Source organism: Hippocampus bargibanti, linkage group LG01 (genome assembly GCF_051943395.1).
Source record: "Hippocampus bargibanti isolate YZ-2025 linkage group LG01, ASM5194339v1, whole genome shotgun sequence".
In the NCBI taxonomy this organism is placed as follows: domain Eukaryota; kingdom Metazoa; phylum Chordata; class Actinopteri; order Syngnathiformes; family Syngnathidae; genus Hippocampus; species Hippocampus bargibanti.
Genome location: NC_142734.1, coordinates 32518304 through 32536388, shown reverse-complemented (window position 1 = coordinate 32536388; position 18085 = coordinate 32518304). Strand labels below are relative to the sequence as shown.

The window sequence follows — 18085 nt, the reverse complement described above, 5'->3', positions numbered from 1 at the left end:
CATGAAAGGCCATGTAAGATCAGAGCAGGTGTTCAGACATGCTGCTTAAAGGAACTGGTGGCGCTGGCTGGTTTAAGACTGGACTTAACACGTTTGAAAATCCCTCCACTTACCCTACTAACCCCCAATTTGCCATTTACTAGCATCTGAGAATCGTGTGTCTGATTGTGTGTTGTATGAATAAAAAAAACTCATTCATAGAGTAGATTTAATACAAAAGTGACCCATGTCTCTATTTTGGGTCTCCAGTCAGGACATCAGACCCTCTCTTACAGCCAAACAGAATGCGGAAAGGGCAAATGTCCGTACGACCCTTTTCAGAAAACAGCATCAGCAATCGTCGGTAAGTTGGCATCTCAAACAATAATGACGCCGTTTGGGGTACGGATTGAAAAAAAAAAACATGGTGGATGAGAACTGAAGTCTTTCTCTTGTGTCATGTAGATGGCGAGCTATACGCTGGAATTACTTCAGACTTCATGAGCAGAGACTCTGCCTTCTTCCGTAGTCTTGGTAACCGGCACGTCATCCGTACCGAGCAATACGACGCCATATGGATGCAGGGTAAGGGCAAAGTATCTTTAAAGCCGCGACCGTATGTGTTGTGATCGATTCAGAGCAGGGGTGAAAAATTCATTTTACATGCGGGCAAATTTAGATTTACATCTTGCCTCGGAGGACGCTATGACAATAAAACCCACGAAATTATTACATGTAAACATCAAATTAATAGATGACGGTATTTTCCGGTGTATAAGGCGTACCGGAGTATAAGGCGCACCCCCAATTAATGGTGCATTCTCTAACTTGTTCCATATATAAGGCGCACCGGAGTGTAAGGCAATTAATGCAAAAGGTTTTCCAAATACAGTGTAATACATAACGATATAAAAGTTTTCCAATTATAAGGCACACCACATTATAAGGTGCTACACTAGAGGCTAGGGTTACGCACTACCTCTTTTATCGGAGGAAATGGAATCAGTGGCTGTTGACAGTAGTTGCAAGTCCTGTTGTGGCTCAATATGACTTTACATATAAGGCTTAACGGCGTATTAGGCGAAGGGTAATCTTTTGAAGAAAATCAAGGCGTTTAGGTACGGAGCCCCTAAGGGGACATTGAAGAAAAAAAAGAAAACTTTGCGAGATCTCGCAATACTTTGCATTCTCTCGCAATACTTTGCATTCCCTCGCAATACTTTGCATTCCCTCGCAATACTTTGCATTCCCTCGCAAAGAATGCGAGATCTCGCAATCTTTTTTTTAATGCGCGTTTATGTACTTCCGGGTCAGCTTGGCTCAGGTCGACGCTCGTGCACGCTGCTTATTGAGAGAAGACAACAACTCGGCGCATCAAACGGTTTCAGTTTGTCATATGAATCCAGATGCCAAATAAAATTCGGCCCTTTCGAGAAGTAGTTTCGTCGTCTAAGGCGTCTTGCTTGCCTTAAAGACACTCCTTTCGGATCCAACTCTTTGAGGACCAGACGAACATCCTCTTTCCTGACAAGAAGCCCATGTTCTCTGCCGTGTAGTTGTCCGGAATGCTGCAACTGGTTGTGAATAAAGTCAACCAAGACGAACAGGTCATCGAACGTTTTTCGCCGAAATAGTCCACTTTTGTTCACGCCTCGCTTCAAATGTCTTTCACTTATTAGGAAACCGTGTTTAATCTCAAGAACGGATTTCATATCTTTGTATTTCAAGCCAATTTTAAAGTAAAACTCGATTAAACGAACGAACGGTTGAAGAGGCTCCATGTTTGTTGTTTTCGGTTACACAGCCGATGAACCGGAAGTACATGAACGTGCATTTTTTTTTTTAAAGATTGCGAGATCTCGCATTTTTTGCGAGATCTCGCATTTTTTGCGAGAGAATGCAAAGTTTTGCGAGGGAATGCAAAGTATTGCGAGGGAATGCAAAGTATTGCGAGGGAATGCAAAGTTTTGCGAGAGAATGCAAAGTATTGCGAGATCTCGCAAAGTTTTCTTTTTTTTTCTTCGATGTCCCCTTAGGGGCTCCGTATTTAGGTGCGGCTTAGACACCGCAAAATATTGTACTTGTATTGAAATCAGTCAATTATAAAAGTTTGAGCAAGTTGACACGCGTGGTTTACATTCATGGGCCAAATAAAAAGACCTGTGGGCTGAATCTGACCCCCGGGCCTTGATTTTGACACCTGTAATTGGAATACAGTACATCATAAATAATTGGAGGTTTGTTGAAAAAAAGTATGAAATATCTCAGCAGAAAAAAACAATTGTGCAACAGATTAATGTTTTCTTTTTTTTCCCCCGTCCCTCGCTCTCCAGATGCCCATTTTGTGCGGGTCGCGCCACTGTCTGAAACTGATAATCCAGAAGACGATAAGGTCTACGTGTTCTTCACCGAGCGCGCTCAGGAGGCCGAAGGGGCCGCCGGGAAGGTACTCTACTCTAGAGTGGCCCGAGTGTGCAAGGTAAGGTGCTGAGATGTTTGCGCGCAAAACGATTGATGCCAGCTGTATTTGTTGACATGTTGCTAACGTCCCCCAGACTGCGTTTGCCTGCACATGTCAGATATGTGCTTTGCGGTATAAGTGTCTGAGTCCATGGAGATGTGTGTTCTTGTAGAAAGTTTTGTTTAGACGTTCCTACTGCATCGGATAGATAATCACACATACAGTTAGACTGTTTATGTTTGTTGCCGTCTCTCTCTATCTGTTGTGCATCCTCTTTTTACTCCCGGACTATTGAATGTTGATGTGTGCACGATGATGTTTGCTTTTTTTTCCCCCCATTGTGTTTGTTGGTCAACCTCCAATTTGTTTGTGTTTCAACAATTGTTCCACTTGAGAAAAATGCATTGGATTCATCTGGTCCTCCAAGTGACACCATCATAAACATGCAAGTGTTTCTGCCATGTTTTTACATGAGCTTGTATTGTCATCTGCTGTGCAAATGTAAAAATATGACCTGTTATTTTTTTTGCAACTGTGTGATCAACTTAAAGGAGGATAATTTCTACGCATTTATTTATTTTTCACTTTATTTATCTAAGTGTTTATTTATCTGTTTACCTAAGTATTTATTTATTTAGCTAATTATCTATTATTGATGTGTTTATTTGTTTATTTATGTATCTATTTATTTATTTCGTTGTTTATCAGTTTATTTATTTAGCTATTTATTGGTGTATTTATTTATTAATTTTTATTAGTTTGTTTAGTTGTTTATTTTATTTATTTCTTTATTTCTGTATTTCTGTATTTAGGTATTTATTTATCCATGTTTTTATTTATTTGTATGTTCATTTATTTATGTATTCTTTGTGTGTATTTATTTAATTACAGTGTTTATCTACATATTCTTTTATTTATCCATGTATTATTTATGTATTTATTTATTTTCTTATTGATAGTGAATTATTGCCAACAGAGCCATGTTGAGCCAATGAGAAGCCAGGGTGCTTGCTATGCTTCCAACATGTTTCATTCACTTCCATAATATGTTTTATGGCTGTCATCAAACCTTTCCTCTTTGCCATCACCCCTACACTTTCTGTATGGGAGCCCTCAAAAAATACCCCAAAAAGACAAAGAAATAGCACAAACAAGCTTAGCGAGTAAGGCCCTTCAATGCTCAGTGAGCATATGGTCGGTTGTTTTTTGTAACTTTAGACGACAATGCGGTGAAATTCCATGACTCTGATTTTGGGAATTGCATTTTAGGTTTACTTTGAGCTGCTTGTACTATAAGCGTACAGTATATGGAAAGTCTGGACAATGTGGCAGCGTTTGTCGAAATAACTTTTTTTTTCCCCTTAAAGGACAACCGACGTCTCCGGACAAGTTGTGTCCATAATTTGTAAACTGGCTTCAAATGACTTCTACTGAGCATATTTTAATACGATTCCACCGCATATAGCTAGATTTTACGTTTTAAGACTCGCGCTGAATATTCAGGAAGTCTTGTTTTTGAGTTGGTGACGAGTCCATATGTGACGGCACTAAAGGAACGCTACTGACCAAAAAAAAAGACGCATTGTAGCGGTCCTTCCATCACGTCAATGTATTTTGCTGTACTTGTTTGGTCTGAGGACCTCGTGTTGCACCCAAAGCCGCCAGAAGAGGGGGTCCAAGCTCCATATAAGGAATTTATCAGCCTGTGGAAACGGAGGTGGCCACAGGAGGTCGCCATTTTGTGCCTCTTTTTCGGTGAGACATTTCCCCTCAATGTTGCCTCATAATGGCACGGAATAAATTCTTTAATCGATTGCAAACATGTATGCTTTCCTCTTCAGAACTATTTGAATCATATTCATGACTGGATGTGTAACAAGAAAGCATATTCTCCGAATCTGAAGCCATTGTTTTGATTCTCTAGCAATGCAAGACGTCTTGGCGTGACGTCACGAACTGAGGGCGGGACTTTCTGAAAATGCCCAATTCGTAGCTCAATTTTTTGCAAATTTTGGACACTTTAAGTCATTTTTACTGGTGTTTTGCATTTGAATAAAAATATCATACTGCGTGTTTTGGGTATTTTAGATGCTATAACACGTTTTTCTGATGTCAGTTAAGAAACAAAAAAGTGACGTCGGTTGTCCTTTAAATCTGAACGTTTTCTGTGTTTTTGTTTGCAGAATGACATTGGAGGTCAGAGGAGTTTGGTCAACAAGTGGAGCACGTTCCAAAAGGCTCGTTTGGTGTGCTCAGTTCCGGGACCAGATGGCCTGCAGACACACTTTGACCAATTGCGTGAGTACAATGAGTAATAAAACCTCACATGTGCAGTAAAACTAAAAACGTCCGACTTTGACGGTTCGTCACGGTAATGACCTTGTTCGCTCTCATCTTTTTTAATCGGATGTTGTGTTTATGAGTAGAAGGAATGATGAGCAACAAGTTTTTGCTCAGGGGGAAAAAATGTGCACAAGCCCCACCATTGGTGTAATGGAATATCTCGGCTGTTACCACGGTGATCAACAGCCATGTCGGTCACCTTGGTCGGTCAACGTGCTTCTGCCTTAGTCACCATGGCAACTGACCTCAACAGTTAGTCGCTGTGGTTTTTGTTCAGAAGTGTCCTCTGGGGAGGTTTTGCGTGTGTGGTTTGGAGCATCTCTATAGTGATGTATCTTCAGTCACGCTTCTTGGCTTTTTATGCAGGATGGTTCCCTTAGTTTGTGGTTTAAGCAAAGGCAACAATTTGTTGGAGTCGTCTTATGGAATGTGAAAGACAAGCCTAGCAACGGTCAGACCTGCTTTTAATGGGACATGCTATTGCACACACACACATTTTTTTTAATATCAAACATGCAGAACAAAAGTCAATAATTCAACATTCCCCCACAAATTTAATTGGAATTTGTTTATGATGCAGTAACAGATGGGAACGAATGTGAGTCAAGAACACAAAAAATCCAATGTAAAATGTAGTCAACTTTTTGTCATGAAACGCCCAGAGAAACATAGCGTGGTCTACTAAAGTCACAAATAGATCAAACTACATTCACCTTGGCACAAAAATGAATATAAATCCATTTTGACACAGAACACGGTTTACTTTCTTTTGCAAAATAATCATATGTGCAGGGAGCGCGGCAGCTTCGTTCGCTGCCTGTTAAAAAAAAAAAAAGATCTATCAATTTTTACGATGAGCACAATCATGCCTGTCTATTAGGTCCTAATGTTCTGCAATTTCATGATTACAGGGAGGATTTCGGGCAATATATTTTTTTTATCCACTTGCAAATTTTGAGTGAATAAATCAAGAACAGTGGAGATTTAATCGTTCCTAAATATAATTCCATCAAATTTTCTTTATGACTTTGTAGAAAGTGCCTTTTACACTCTATACTTGATAACAACAAAAACAAATTGACCTCTTCTCTTTCAACATTTTAAATACAATACAATACAATACAATACAATACATATTGTTTTATATAGAGCTTTAACAACAGCTGAAGCTGAAACAAAGTGCTTAACATGAACAACCATAATATACAGGAAATAAAGCAGTCACAAAGATAGAAAGAATCAGGGGGTGAAACTAAGATCAATTCGGAATTATGCTGAGTCAAATGCCAGAGTACAAGTGAGTTATTTCATTCATCACTCCATTCTTTCTGTGTTCAAGTAGTTCACGCCAACAATCACAGACTGCGGGTAGTGCGTACATACTTTCAACGCCGACATTTCATTCTATGGACATTGTAGAGACACGCAGAGAGAAAACATGGAAATTCGGAGGGTGTGGAGACAGGACTGGTTTCTTATCTGCTGTTTTTGTTAACAGAGGACGCACAAAGTAAACTTCAGGACCCTTACGTTTGTTGAAAACGCAACGTGCCCACACACACACACACACACACACGCACACACACACACACACACACACACACACACACACACACACACACACACACACACACACACACCATCTGAGTGAGAGCACGTGTGTACATTAAGACCTTAAATAAATCATGCACCGTGTCTGTTTCTTGCACGTTTGGTTCCTTATGTGGGCACTCTTGCCTCATAAGAAATGTCAAAGCTTACACTTAAAATCACACAGGTTCATTCAAATTTCAAAGCTAGGACAGCATCAATAATTCTTCCCGACAGCCCCGTGGCTCTGTTTAAAAACATCTGATAAAAGTTGGAAATTTGTTTGCGAGCGACACAAACAAGACTAATCGGACAAACCCGCAAATAGCCTTCACGGGGGGATTAAGGCATCAGGTTAAGAATGCTGCCAGTGCTTTGTTTATGTCGCGCTTAGCCGCACAGAAACACTACAAATTCCATAAAGCCCGTAGGCATCTGCTGGTCCCTCATGGTGGCAGTGAGGGTAGCAGGAGGGTTAGCACCTGGCTACAAGCGTGATTGTGCGAGGTTGTGAGTTGGTCAGGTGACGCCAAGCAACCTCCTTCAGAAGCATTCCCATAACCCTTCACTTCAGGGGTCAAGGCCATTTTCATGTATGTAGGCCACGGGGACCGGGTTGGCTTTCGAACCTCCAAGCGCATGTCTCGACCCGATGTTTTAAGACCTTTGCAGAACCTCTGGATTGTTTAAAGTCCCAAACGTGTTACTCGGGTCATATTTGGCCGTGAATCTCAACAGGCGCCTCTGGGTTTATGTGTCAAACTCATCTAATGTGGGACTGTTTATACGGTCTTTGGAATAGACGCGGTGCTGCTGTTCGTAGAATATCCTTTGGTTGAATGGGATGAAGATTGGCTCGGAATAACATCAATATTGCCGCCCCGCATTTAGAATTAATACATTGGGCAGTAGCACTGTGCTAAGTGCTGCCAACTAAATGCTAAATTTGCTACAGCAAAGTAGTATTTGAGTAATTGACTGAATGAACCCCCAATTTTCTAAAATGGTGATTTTCCAAATGTTTAAAACATTTCTAAAATGCAGGCAAGGAACCAAAGAACAATTACTATTGTTCATCTGTTATACAAAAAAATAAAATGTGAAGTTAAGTGAATATTTAATTTCAATTTTCAATGTCAATTCAATTTTGATATGCATGTTTCAGATAAACCAAAACACATGCTTAAAACAGCTTAAATGAAAATTAAAAAAAGCAAATGAGAAATACTGAATGGCTCGCTAAAATGTATTTACCTTATTTTCTGGAATATAAGGTGCACCTTCAACGAATGATATATTTAAAAGTCGTTTTCCATACATAAGGTGCACCGGATTATGAGGTGCATGGTCAGATTTTGAATTTTTTTTTTTCTTTTCGGTGCGCCTTATAGTGTAGAAAATATTGTAATTGATGTTATATGTAAAGAACGAAAAAGGTAGCAGAGATGAAGATGTCGCTGTGGCGACCACTGAAGGGAAAAGCCGAAAGGAAAAGAAGTTATATGTAAAGAACATCCGCCAAGGTTGCCCCCCTACATTTTTAGCACACCAAATCTGGCCCCCTTTGCAAAAAAAATTAAAGGTATCCTGTTACAAATTAACCCTGAATTAAATAGAGCTACTCCAATAAACTGATTCAAAAATGGGGGCGGCATTTTTTTTTAAAATAGACATTAAAAACATCCGTTCACAATTATATCCTTAACGTGCAGGTGTCAAACTCAAGGCCTGGGGGCCAGATGTGGTCTGTCACATCATTTTAAGTGGCCCCCAAAAGCAAATCCAAGATGACAACTTTCATGATAAAATCTAAAATGTTCGTAACGCACACACACACATACACGCACACACACACACACACACACACACATGTGTACACACACATGGACAAGATGGTGATACGTCATTCTGGAATCATACCACATGCACTCACTTGTTTCCACTAATGTGCCTGCGAGTGTTGATGCAACACGTGGAACAGAGAGTCAAACGTCCACTGAACCATAAACACAGACAGTCGGTGTGTTTACTGTTTTATGTCTTGTAGATGACATTCTTGCTGGTTTTTTTTTTTGACTGAACTGCCTTCTGGTAAGTGTTGCCAGACACATAAAGACTACTCGGCTATTGTCTGGTGTTTTTGCAAAGATCACATGTGGCTCTGGAGTTGTGATCCAAATTATTACAAAAATAGCGAGCATGTGTTTGAAGAAAAAGTCCAACCTTGTGTGAGTAACTCGTCAATGACTCAGCCATTTATTTTTGACTCACAAATAATATTTTTGTTTTGGGTAGTCATAGTGTAATTCAACCTGAAGCTCTGCGGCTTTTGAAATGCGGTCCTCACGGGCTACTATTGAGAAGGTTTTAGATATGTCCCTCCGGCTACACTTCTGATTCGAGTGACTGCTATCGTTTTCGGACTTCTTCCCCGCTTGGTGATGAGCTGATGATTTGAGTCAAGTGCATTGTAGGAAGGACACTTCTAAAACAGGACAGAACAGTGACCTTTGAGTATTGGAGTTAGAACTTTAAATTTGTAGAGGCACGGTGAGCCATTGGTCAGCGGGTCAGCCTCACAGTGCATATATGCAGGTTCAATTCCCGGCCAGCTCTGGCTTTCCTGTGTTGAGTTTTCATGTTCTCCTGATGGGTTTTCTCTGGGTACAACGGTCTCCTCCCACATTCCAAAAGCATGTGTGGCAGCTGAATGGAACACTCCAAGTCTTAAATGTTTTTATGTGTGAGTGTGAGCGTGAGTGGTTGTTTGTCCATCTTGAAGGTAAAATGGATGGGAAAACAAATGGATGGCAATTTGTGAAGTTTTATAACTATTGGATTCAAGAAAAAAACCCCAGAAGCAATCCTGCTGTCATGGCGTTACCTTCATGCAGGTCCTGTACCAGATATTTTTACAAGGGACATTTTAATATTGTTTATAATAATGAATGTGCAACAATAAGAACAAGTGACTATTAATAATCAAATGTTTAGGTAATCATACTTTTTCATATTTTTCTCTGTGTCCATCCATCCATTCACCCGTCTTTCTGTCCATCCATCCGTCCATCCGACCATCCATCCATCAGTCCGTCCGTCAATCCGTCCATTCGTCCATCTGTCCATCCATCCATCCATCCATCCACCTGTCCATCCTATCATCCATCCATATACCCTTCCATCCATACATCCATCCATCCATCTTTCCATTCATCCATCCATCCACCCATCTATCCATCCACCCATCCATCCATTCACCTGTCCATCCATCCATCCGTCCATCCTCCACCCTTCCACCCATCTAGCCATCAATCGGTCCACCCATCCATCCATCCGTCAATCTGTACATCCATCGATCCATCTATCTATCCATCCATTCATCTTTCCATTCGTCTTTCCATCCATCTGTCTGTCCATCCGGCCGACCATCGATCCGTCTTTCCGTCCATCCAATCTGTGCATCCGACCGTCCATCCATCCGTCCGTCCATCTGTCTATTCATCCATAAACCCACTAATTCATCCAACCAAACTCATGATGCTTTGGCCCAGGAGCAAACCATTTGCATGGAAATCCTAATTGTTTCACGATGCCTCATTTTACCACCGCAAGAGATTAAGCAAGCTCCATACAAAGAGGCTGGAGCTGGAATTGAACCTAGTACCCATGCACTGTGAGGTTGACGCTCCAACCACTGAACCACATGGCTACCCCTTCTTTGTGTTATTAATGAGAAGATGATGTGTTTCATGAAAGTGTGCAAAATCAAGGGCAAACTTTGATCCAATGTTAATTGAAGCCTTTTAGCGACAGCAGTTGCTACAGTTACGGGGTCCATGCAAAGGTTCAAACAGACCCTCACAGTGATGAAATATGTCATTTAATTTTGCCCAGAACATACAGAGAAGGAGAAGGAGAAATAGGCAAAAGAGGTCAGAAGATGAAAAATGGGTTTACATGTATGACTCACCCTGCAGAACACCAACACTGTCAATTACTTTGTCAAGTATTGTTTAATCCTCTCTTACCTCACCACTGAAACACCTTCTCCGTAAGATAGCCATGAAAAGATGCTTTGTTATAACAAGGAAGATGGATTGCGTTTGAGGCCTCAGTTCAGTTTCTCCGATCCATCATTGCGTGTGTGAATTGTTGGAAGAGTTTTCGCAAAGGCAATGCAGGAGGAGAGACGTGGCAGCTTGCCAGAAGAGGGACAGTGGGTGGTGAAAGGGGGCTTCAAAGGAAGTGACGCTGGTAAACAACGAAGCGGGACAAAATGGAGAGGGTGGAGGGTCAAGCGCGGGGTGTCGACCAAACCAGAGGTGGAAGGAATAGCGGGAGATGTGCCAAAGCCCAATCTGTGGTTGGAGGTTAGCGAGGGAGGAGGTGGAAGCTAAAGAGGAGAGCCAAAAGGTGAGGAAGGGAATTCAGCCTGCTATCTCCTCCACACAGAGCTGATTACGGAGCCGGTCAAAGGTATAATCAAACAGAAGATGAGAAGAGGAGGCAAGGATGATGAAGGTGCGGTCGGAGGAGGGAGGAGGATCAATAAATCCGGAAAACGTTTTCCACGTTTCGTTCCAAAGATGGAAGAGGAGGAAGATGAAACCAGAGGCAAGGACCGGCAATTGTGCCAACCTGTGCTGGGCATATTTTTAACCGCCTCAAACGAGAGGCGCATGTGAAGTTAAGCAGAAAGGCTGTGTGTGGGTTTTTTTGGGGGGGAGGGTAATTGTCATGAGGTGGAAGACACTCTAATGAGGATCAAAGGGGAGGACAACACGGAGCCGCAGCGGCGACATGAACGTTTTATGTGGTGATCTGTAGGACAAACTCTACCTCACAAATTTTGTGCACACAAACATTGTGCAGACTGTATGTCCTCACAAATGTGTTAGTGGAGACACACGTTCACATATTACTTCAAGTTGACTGAAATACAGTAAAGTCTCGTTATATCGATATTCAAGGGAGTCCGAAAAAATATCGATATAACCGGGACTATCGATATATCCGACCCTGCTTGCATGTAATTTTCTCCGTGCGTGCATAGAAATACAGTAAAGTCTCGTTATATCGATATCGGATATATCGATAGTCCCGGTTATATCGATACTATTTCTATGCACGCACGGAGAAAATTACATGCAAACAGGGTCGGATATATCGATAGTCCCGGTTATATCGATATTTTTTCGGACTCCTTGAATATCGATATAACGAGACTTTACTGTAGTATCGATATATCCGATATCGATATAACGAGACTTTACTGTATTTTCATATTTCACACATGGAAAAATCCAAAATACCTTTTTGATTACCATATTTTCCACACAATTAAGCACTTCAGAGTGTAAAGCGCACCTTCTATGAATGGCCTATTTTAAAACTGCTTTCATATATGGGGCGCACCGCATTGGTAAGGCACAGAGACTAGAAGCTACATTGGTGTCTGGTTGCATTACGCATCCACTAGATAAAGCGATGGTAAAGGAAATACAACACAATACAATACAGCTGTATTTATGAAGCACTTTCACAGTCACTTCAGCCATAACAAAGCGCTTTCCGGAACATTTATGATACTATGTCCTAGGAATAAGAATATTTATACATATATCAGACGCATCCGACGATTGTTAACGCGCACTGTCGGCTTTTGAGAAAGTTGAATGATAAATGATGAAAATTGAATTCATCAAGCCAGAAAACAAAATGAACCCATTAAGTGTAGTTTGTGTCCTTTTATCACTTTGTAAGTTGTTACGATTGCCAGCTTTTTGACAGTGAGTGAGAACAACAAACCAACGGATCAAATAGCCTTGTCGTAGCGTTAGCGTACTTGTAAAGTGACGGGGACCTAGCTGAAGACATCAAGTAGACAAAGTCAGCCATGACCAGAGGACACAAAAATCTATCAGATCAAAACAAAATCAAAATGGAGCGATCGAAGAAATAAGGCCAATAGCCCAAAGAACGAACAAAGCAGACAAGATGGAAGTAAGCGTATTGATGGAACTATTAAACAATGAAAGTAAAGTAGCAACATGGCCACAAAGGTGACAAAGGGAAATTTTGTACATTCACTTTCGGAGGGAGGGGGCGGAATTGGGTCTCTGACTTGGGGGAAAAGGCAAGCCAATTCAAAATGAAGAGGGTGCGGAAGATAGGCTTGATACTGCAGGTCTGCAGGCTAGACAACACTTATCTTCCTCGAGGGGGGTGGCTTTGTGTGAAGGGGAACAGAAGAACAATTCTCCAAAGAAAATAGGTCAGACAGACATATAGACAGACAGACAGATGGATGGATGGATGGATGGGGAAGATAGAATGATTAAGTCAGAGGCAAGGAGGGACGGATGGAGGATAAGGGGGGAGGGTTATGCGGGTTTGCAGCGAAAGTGAGAAACAAAGAAAGAAAAACGAGAGCAACCCGGAGGGGGTCCTGAGAAAGTCCAGGTGGATTTGAGCAGAAAGGGATGGGAGCTCAGCACCTGGTCAGAAGATAAAGAGACACACTGAGACAATGAAGCTCACGAGTGAGTGTGTCAGATGGCTGTGTCATATAAAAAAAAAAATGAATGGTGCTTAAATTATGAAGTCGATGCTTTCCAGTAAAAGGTTTGATCATGTTGAAAAGTGTTTTGAGTAAAATGACACTCCATCACACTGGCAACTCTTTCTGACATTTTGCTATCTTCTCACGTAGCCTAGCTTGTAGGCTAGCACCTTTGCGCCAAATGTACCATAGCATTTACAAACGTTCACTATTTTCTGTTAGGATGGTCAGAGTGTAACCTGTATTTTTTCTTCAGAATTTGTATTTGACCAAAAGCGCTATTATTTTAAGTATTACAGTATCCTTACATTATTTTGTATTCACCAAAAAATGACAAACAATTTGAAACGGTTTTGCTAGCTATGATTGATTAATATTGTTGATTTGGGGGATCAAGTGCTCATTCCAGATGTCGTCCACTTGTTCAGGTGTGCTTGAAAGATGGACGAGTGCGTGTCAAAGGATTTTCGTTTTTCTGCCTCATTGATAAGAACCTTGTTTGACACTGCCCTGCTCGTAAAGCAAAACCCCCTTATTTTATTTGTGAACGTATTTCTTTTTGAGGAATGTGTGTGTGGTTTGCTTCGCTTTCCCCCCCTGCGTGAAGGAGGTCACGTTACCGGTACATTTGGTGAAGTTGAATAATAAATCATCAGAATGGGGCCAGAAGGCCGAAATCAGGCAGAGCGGCACTAAATCAGACCTGATTTAAACTTGTCACACTCTTGATAAAAGTAGTTTTTTTTTTGACAGGCTGAACTTTAAACATGAGAAATGTCTTCATTAATGTCGGGGAGAACAATGTTTTGTATATTAATCTTCTTAGTTTTCATTATTATTTTTTTGAGAGCTTGTACCTCTGTGTTTATTTTTGACACTGGCCTCCCATTGTGCACAGTGCTATCAAATTTAATTTGCCAGTAAAGCACCACAAAAAAAAACAACAACGTACCATAACTTCTAGAAACCCTCTGGTCATAACCTCACATCATGTATCCGTGCATCGCGTCACGCCGAAGCTGTTCTTCAGCTACTTGTGACTTTTCTTTTTGCAATACCCTTCAAAAAAGGAGCAACTTCCATAAGGGGAACCACCCAACCTCCCCTGAGACTGTCATCGCTTATGATTAAAGTCCAGGAAGTGGTATTCTCTTTCTTTTTATGCTTTGTTAACAAACTGTTTTGAATGTCTAGCCTAGAGCCATCATAACAATTATTGTTTTTTTTCTTCTGTTTTTTATTTTGTTTAATGAAGCAAATTAGAATATTTAAACATGCATAACAATTTGGCATAGTCAAAACATTGTTGGTGACAGTGTCTGACCTCCAAATTTTCACGACAACAATTGGAGTGAACCATTGTCCCAAAAGATGTATTTTTTTTTATTTAAAATGAAAAATTCCCTGTGAAATTTTTAACATGATACGATACAAGGGAATGTTGATCAATTCATCGATTCACAATGCATGACGCGTAAACAATATAAACTGTAATAGAAACAAAGGTGGTAAAAAATAAATAAAAAATAAAAACACAAATAAATATACAGTAAAGTCTCGTTATATTGATATCGGATATATCGATAGTCCCGGTTATATCGATACTATTTCTATGCACGCACAGAGAAAATTACATGCAAACAGGGTCGGATATATCGATAGTCCCGGTTATATCGATATTTTTTCGGACTCCCTTGAATATCGATATAACGAGACTTTACTGTAAATAAATAAAAACAAAACAAATACATACATATATAAATACATAAATACTGTACTTCAATAAATATATAAACACAAATAAATAAATACATTAATGAATACATTAATAAATACTGTACACAAATAAATAAATACATACATAAATACATAAATAAACACAAGAGTAAATAAATAAATACATAAATAAAGGATTACTTTGTATTTTTGGTTCTGAAATATTTTAGCAGTATTTACAATAAATTATTATTTAGTTGCAAGTTGTTTTCCGTGTTTGTGGGTGTGTAATATTTTTTGACGAACTCAGCAGCGGTTAACTTTTAACGGCAACTCACATTACTAAAGTTTGTGATGTTTTGCGAGCCAATGATCCATCCAAATTTCAGTATATGAATGCATGCGTGTGTTTTGAGATGAGATTAACTTTCATCCAGGAACCGATGGGTCCATGGAGGCCACCTGAAACAGAAGGAATGTCAAGAATGTGGGAAGGAGAAAGACAATTTGAGGATGGGAGAGAATAAGGGAGCGGAGTAGAGGAGGGAGGAGTACTCATAGAATTTTCAGTCGAGTGTGCTGCATGGCTCCCAGCATTCTTTGCATCTTAGCTCTGCTTCTGTGACAAAGATGTGCTTTCAGAAGGGATTTTCAAAATGATTCCTTACCTTACGATAATAGCACAAGTGCTACATTACCACACGGCCAGATGATCACAGCAAAGCAGACTAAAAACATCAGCTTGAATTACAAACTTTTCTTTTTTTAATCATGATGTAAACAAACACAAAATTCTTGGATTTATCTTGTAGTTTAAAATACGAGCAGAAACGTTATCAAAAGCAACTACGATAAAACCACTCAATATTTGATCTCCAGTTTCCCTAACACATGAGTTGTCGTCACCATATTTCATCGGCACTACCAGAGGGGCCACAAGATCACTTTTTAACCAGACGTTCGACGAAAGGCAAATAAAAGTGACCCTTTTTAACCATTTCATGGACAGCGGTTATGACTGAGGACAGTTTATCGTGTTATTAGGGTGCAGGAAGGGGTTATTATGGACACATTTTTAATTGATCCACTCTACATCAAGTAGCTTAGCGTATCATTCACTATACAAACTGCTTCTTCTCACAAGCATCGTGCTTACGCTGGAGTTGTCATGTGCTTCCCATTATTTTGGGTGTTTCTTTTTTTTTAATCTGTGGCGAAAGCGCATGATGACTGATGAAACACTTGTAGAATTAAATTATTTGATACAGTGGGCTGTATTTTCATGCCCAACACAAAGTCTCAGTGTACGCATGGGTGTAGTTTTCTTTCGGCATTATCACAGACGGGTGCAGATAGAAAAGTACAGGGGACGTGCGGTCTTTGATATTGTAGAAGCAGAAATGTGTGAATTAGAGTTTATACAGAAGAGTGAAGCACACAAAGTACTTTTTGAAGGAACTGCAAGCCGACTCGCACTTGCGAATGATGTAAAGTTGACAAAGGCCAGAAAAGTTTCGGGAAAACTCAAGAGAACGGCTTCTACCAGATTGTTCGTCTCCGCATTTAACAATTCTGCCTCCTAATATTGCTCTTCTTCATTCTCTCAACACAGAGGACGTCTTCATCCTACATGGCAAAGACAAGAAGAATCCACTCATCTATGGCCTGTTTACCACTTCAAGGTAACACTCAACATTGTTTTGTAATTGTGTTGCGTGGCGTGCTGATGAATGCCAGCATGGTGATGGGTGGGACTCGTCAAGAAATCACACTGTGAGGCGAGATCTGAGATAAAACAGGGTGGGTTGAAAAAAAGAAATACACTGAATTATGTGTATTGATGAATCATCGTTTTTATATTTAGTTTCAAGATTGCACAAACAGCGACAGCATTGAGCGTGAGTCAACAAACTGAAAGCAAGGCGTACAGCGAACATACAAGCGTCTAATTAGCGTCACGTCCCGCAATTTTTACGGATTTTTACACACAGAGCAACAAAAGAGATCATCTGTCACAATTCCCACCACGGTCACACTTCGGTTTGTGCGCGCCGCAGCGAGAAGGCAACATATTGTTGGATTCACACTGGTTGCAGGACCTTCTGCCACCGGCTCCTGAATTGAACACATTCATGCGTCGAAATGCCGCTTTTGTCACCAGCATCACTGATCGTACTGTGACAGTAGTTTTTTGTTGCTTGTATGGTCACATGGAATTTTACAAACTCTTGTTATTCTTCTTATCTCTCTCATTTGTACTTTGTTCCATCGCAAAACTGAGTGTTTAAGATTCAGCTTTGCAAGTCTTAAAACAAAAGTCTATGATGCCAGAATGATTATCATCGGTGATGTAAGCACAAAAAAACGTGGCCATGCCTCACATAGAAGAAGAATGAAAAGAAATTTAGAGTCCTCATGCACTTGGAAGTGGGGTCAAGGGTATGATTCAAAAGAATCTCCCCTTACTCATGCAGAGAGGGGAGCACAATGGTGAGACCACATATCCTACTTTGGTGGTCTAAAATCTCAATGGACCAGCCAGGAAACCTTCCTGTTGTGTTCGCCGCCACTCGTAATGTTCATAGTTACTTCCAGTGTGTGCAAAACACACAAAAATTCTGTTCTTCTTTTCTAAATGGTTAGTCTATCGAAACGACTGTATTTTCCAGACTATAAATCAAATTCTTTTCATAGTTTTACCTGAGATTCGATTTATACTCTGGAGTGATTTATGTCTGAATGTATTGTATTAACACATAATGCTACTGTACTATACATATATCATTTCATGTGTTATCTTCACATTGAACCGCAAGAAGTCGCACTCGGTTTGTGTTGATAGATCGTCGATGATTTTGACATAAGCGATGTAGAATAGGAGGCGCCGCATCACCACGTCCGGAGTTGGTAGAGTTGATTAAAAGTGACACAGAAGATGCAAATTTCATTGGATTTAGTGATATAAAGTGACACAGATATTTGGTCAACTTGATTGTATGTTATTTATGCTGAATAACTCTTAACATGTGAACATGCCAAGCACGATCTCAGTTCGTAGTTTTTCCGTCATGCAACGTTCGAATGTCGTACAATTATTCAGCGTGTGGTTCTATCTTTTGTTTTTATTTTTATTTGCCTTAAACTGTGAGGTGTCTGTTCTTTCTGTTGGATTTGATCAAATACATCAAATATATGGCCAAACGGCGACTTATACTACAGTGCGATTGATATGTTTTGTTTCATCTTTATTATGTATTTTATGGTTAGTGCGATTTATACTCGCGAGTGATTTATTATCCGAAAAATACAATGCATTTATTGACTTGACTCGTGTAGCCTCTGACCATATCTTGAACGAATTTACCACATTGACTGAAAGTGAAATTTGACATAACTGTCACCTCGGGGGACCTTAAACCTTTCCCAGTTTTCTC

The 18085-nt window shown here is 40.2% G+C and overlaps 1 protein-coding gene across 2 annotated transcripts in view; it reads left to right on the top strand.

Annotated features, from left to right (window-relative positions):
• The window catches only part of sema3h (sema domain, immunoglobulin domain (Ig), short basic domain, secreted, (semaphorin) 3H), a 59029-nt gene that overhangs the window by 27841 nt on the left and 13103 nt on the right, over positions 1-18085 (top strand). For both annotated transcript variants that reach the window (XM_089011581.1, XM_089011574.1), the window contains exons 5-9: positions 250-343; positions 445-564; positions 2313-2458; positions 4624-4738; positions 16264-16333. In XM_089011581.1, the coding sequence (XP_088867707.1) occupies positions 250-343; positions 445-564; positions 2313-2458; positions 4624-4738; positions 16264-16333 (545 nt within the window). The remainder of the gene's footprint in view (positions 1-249; positions 344-444; positions 565-2312; positions 2459-4623; positions 4739-16263; positions 16334-18085) is intronic.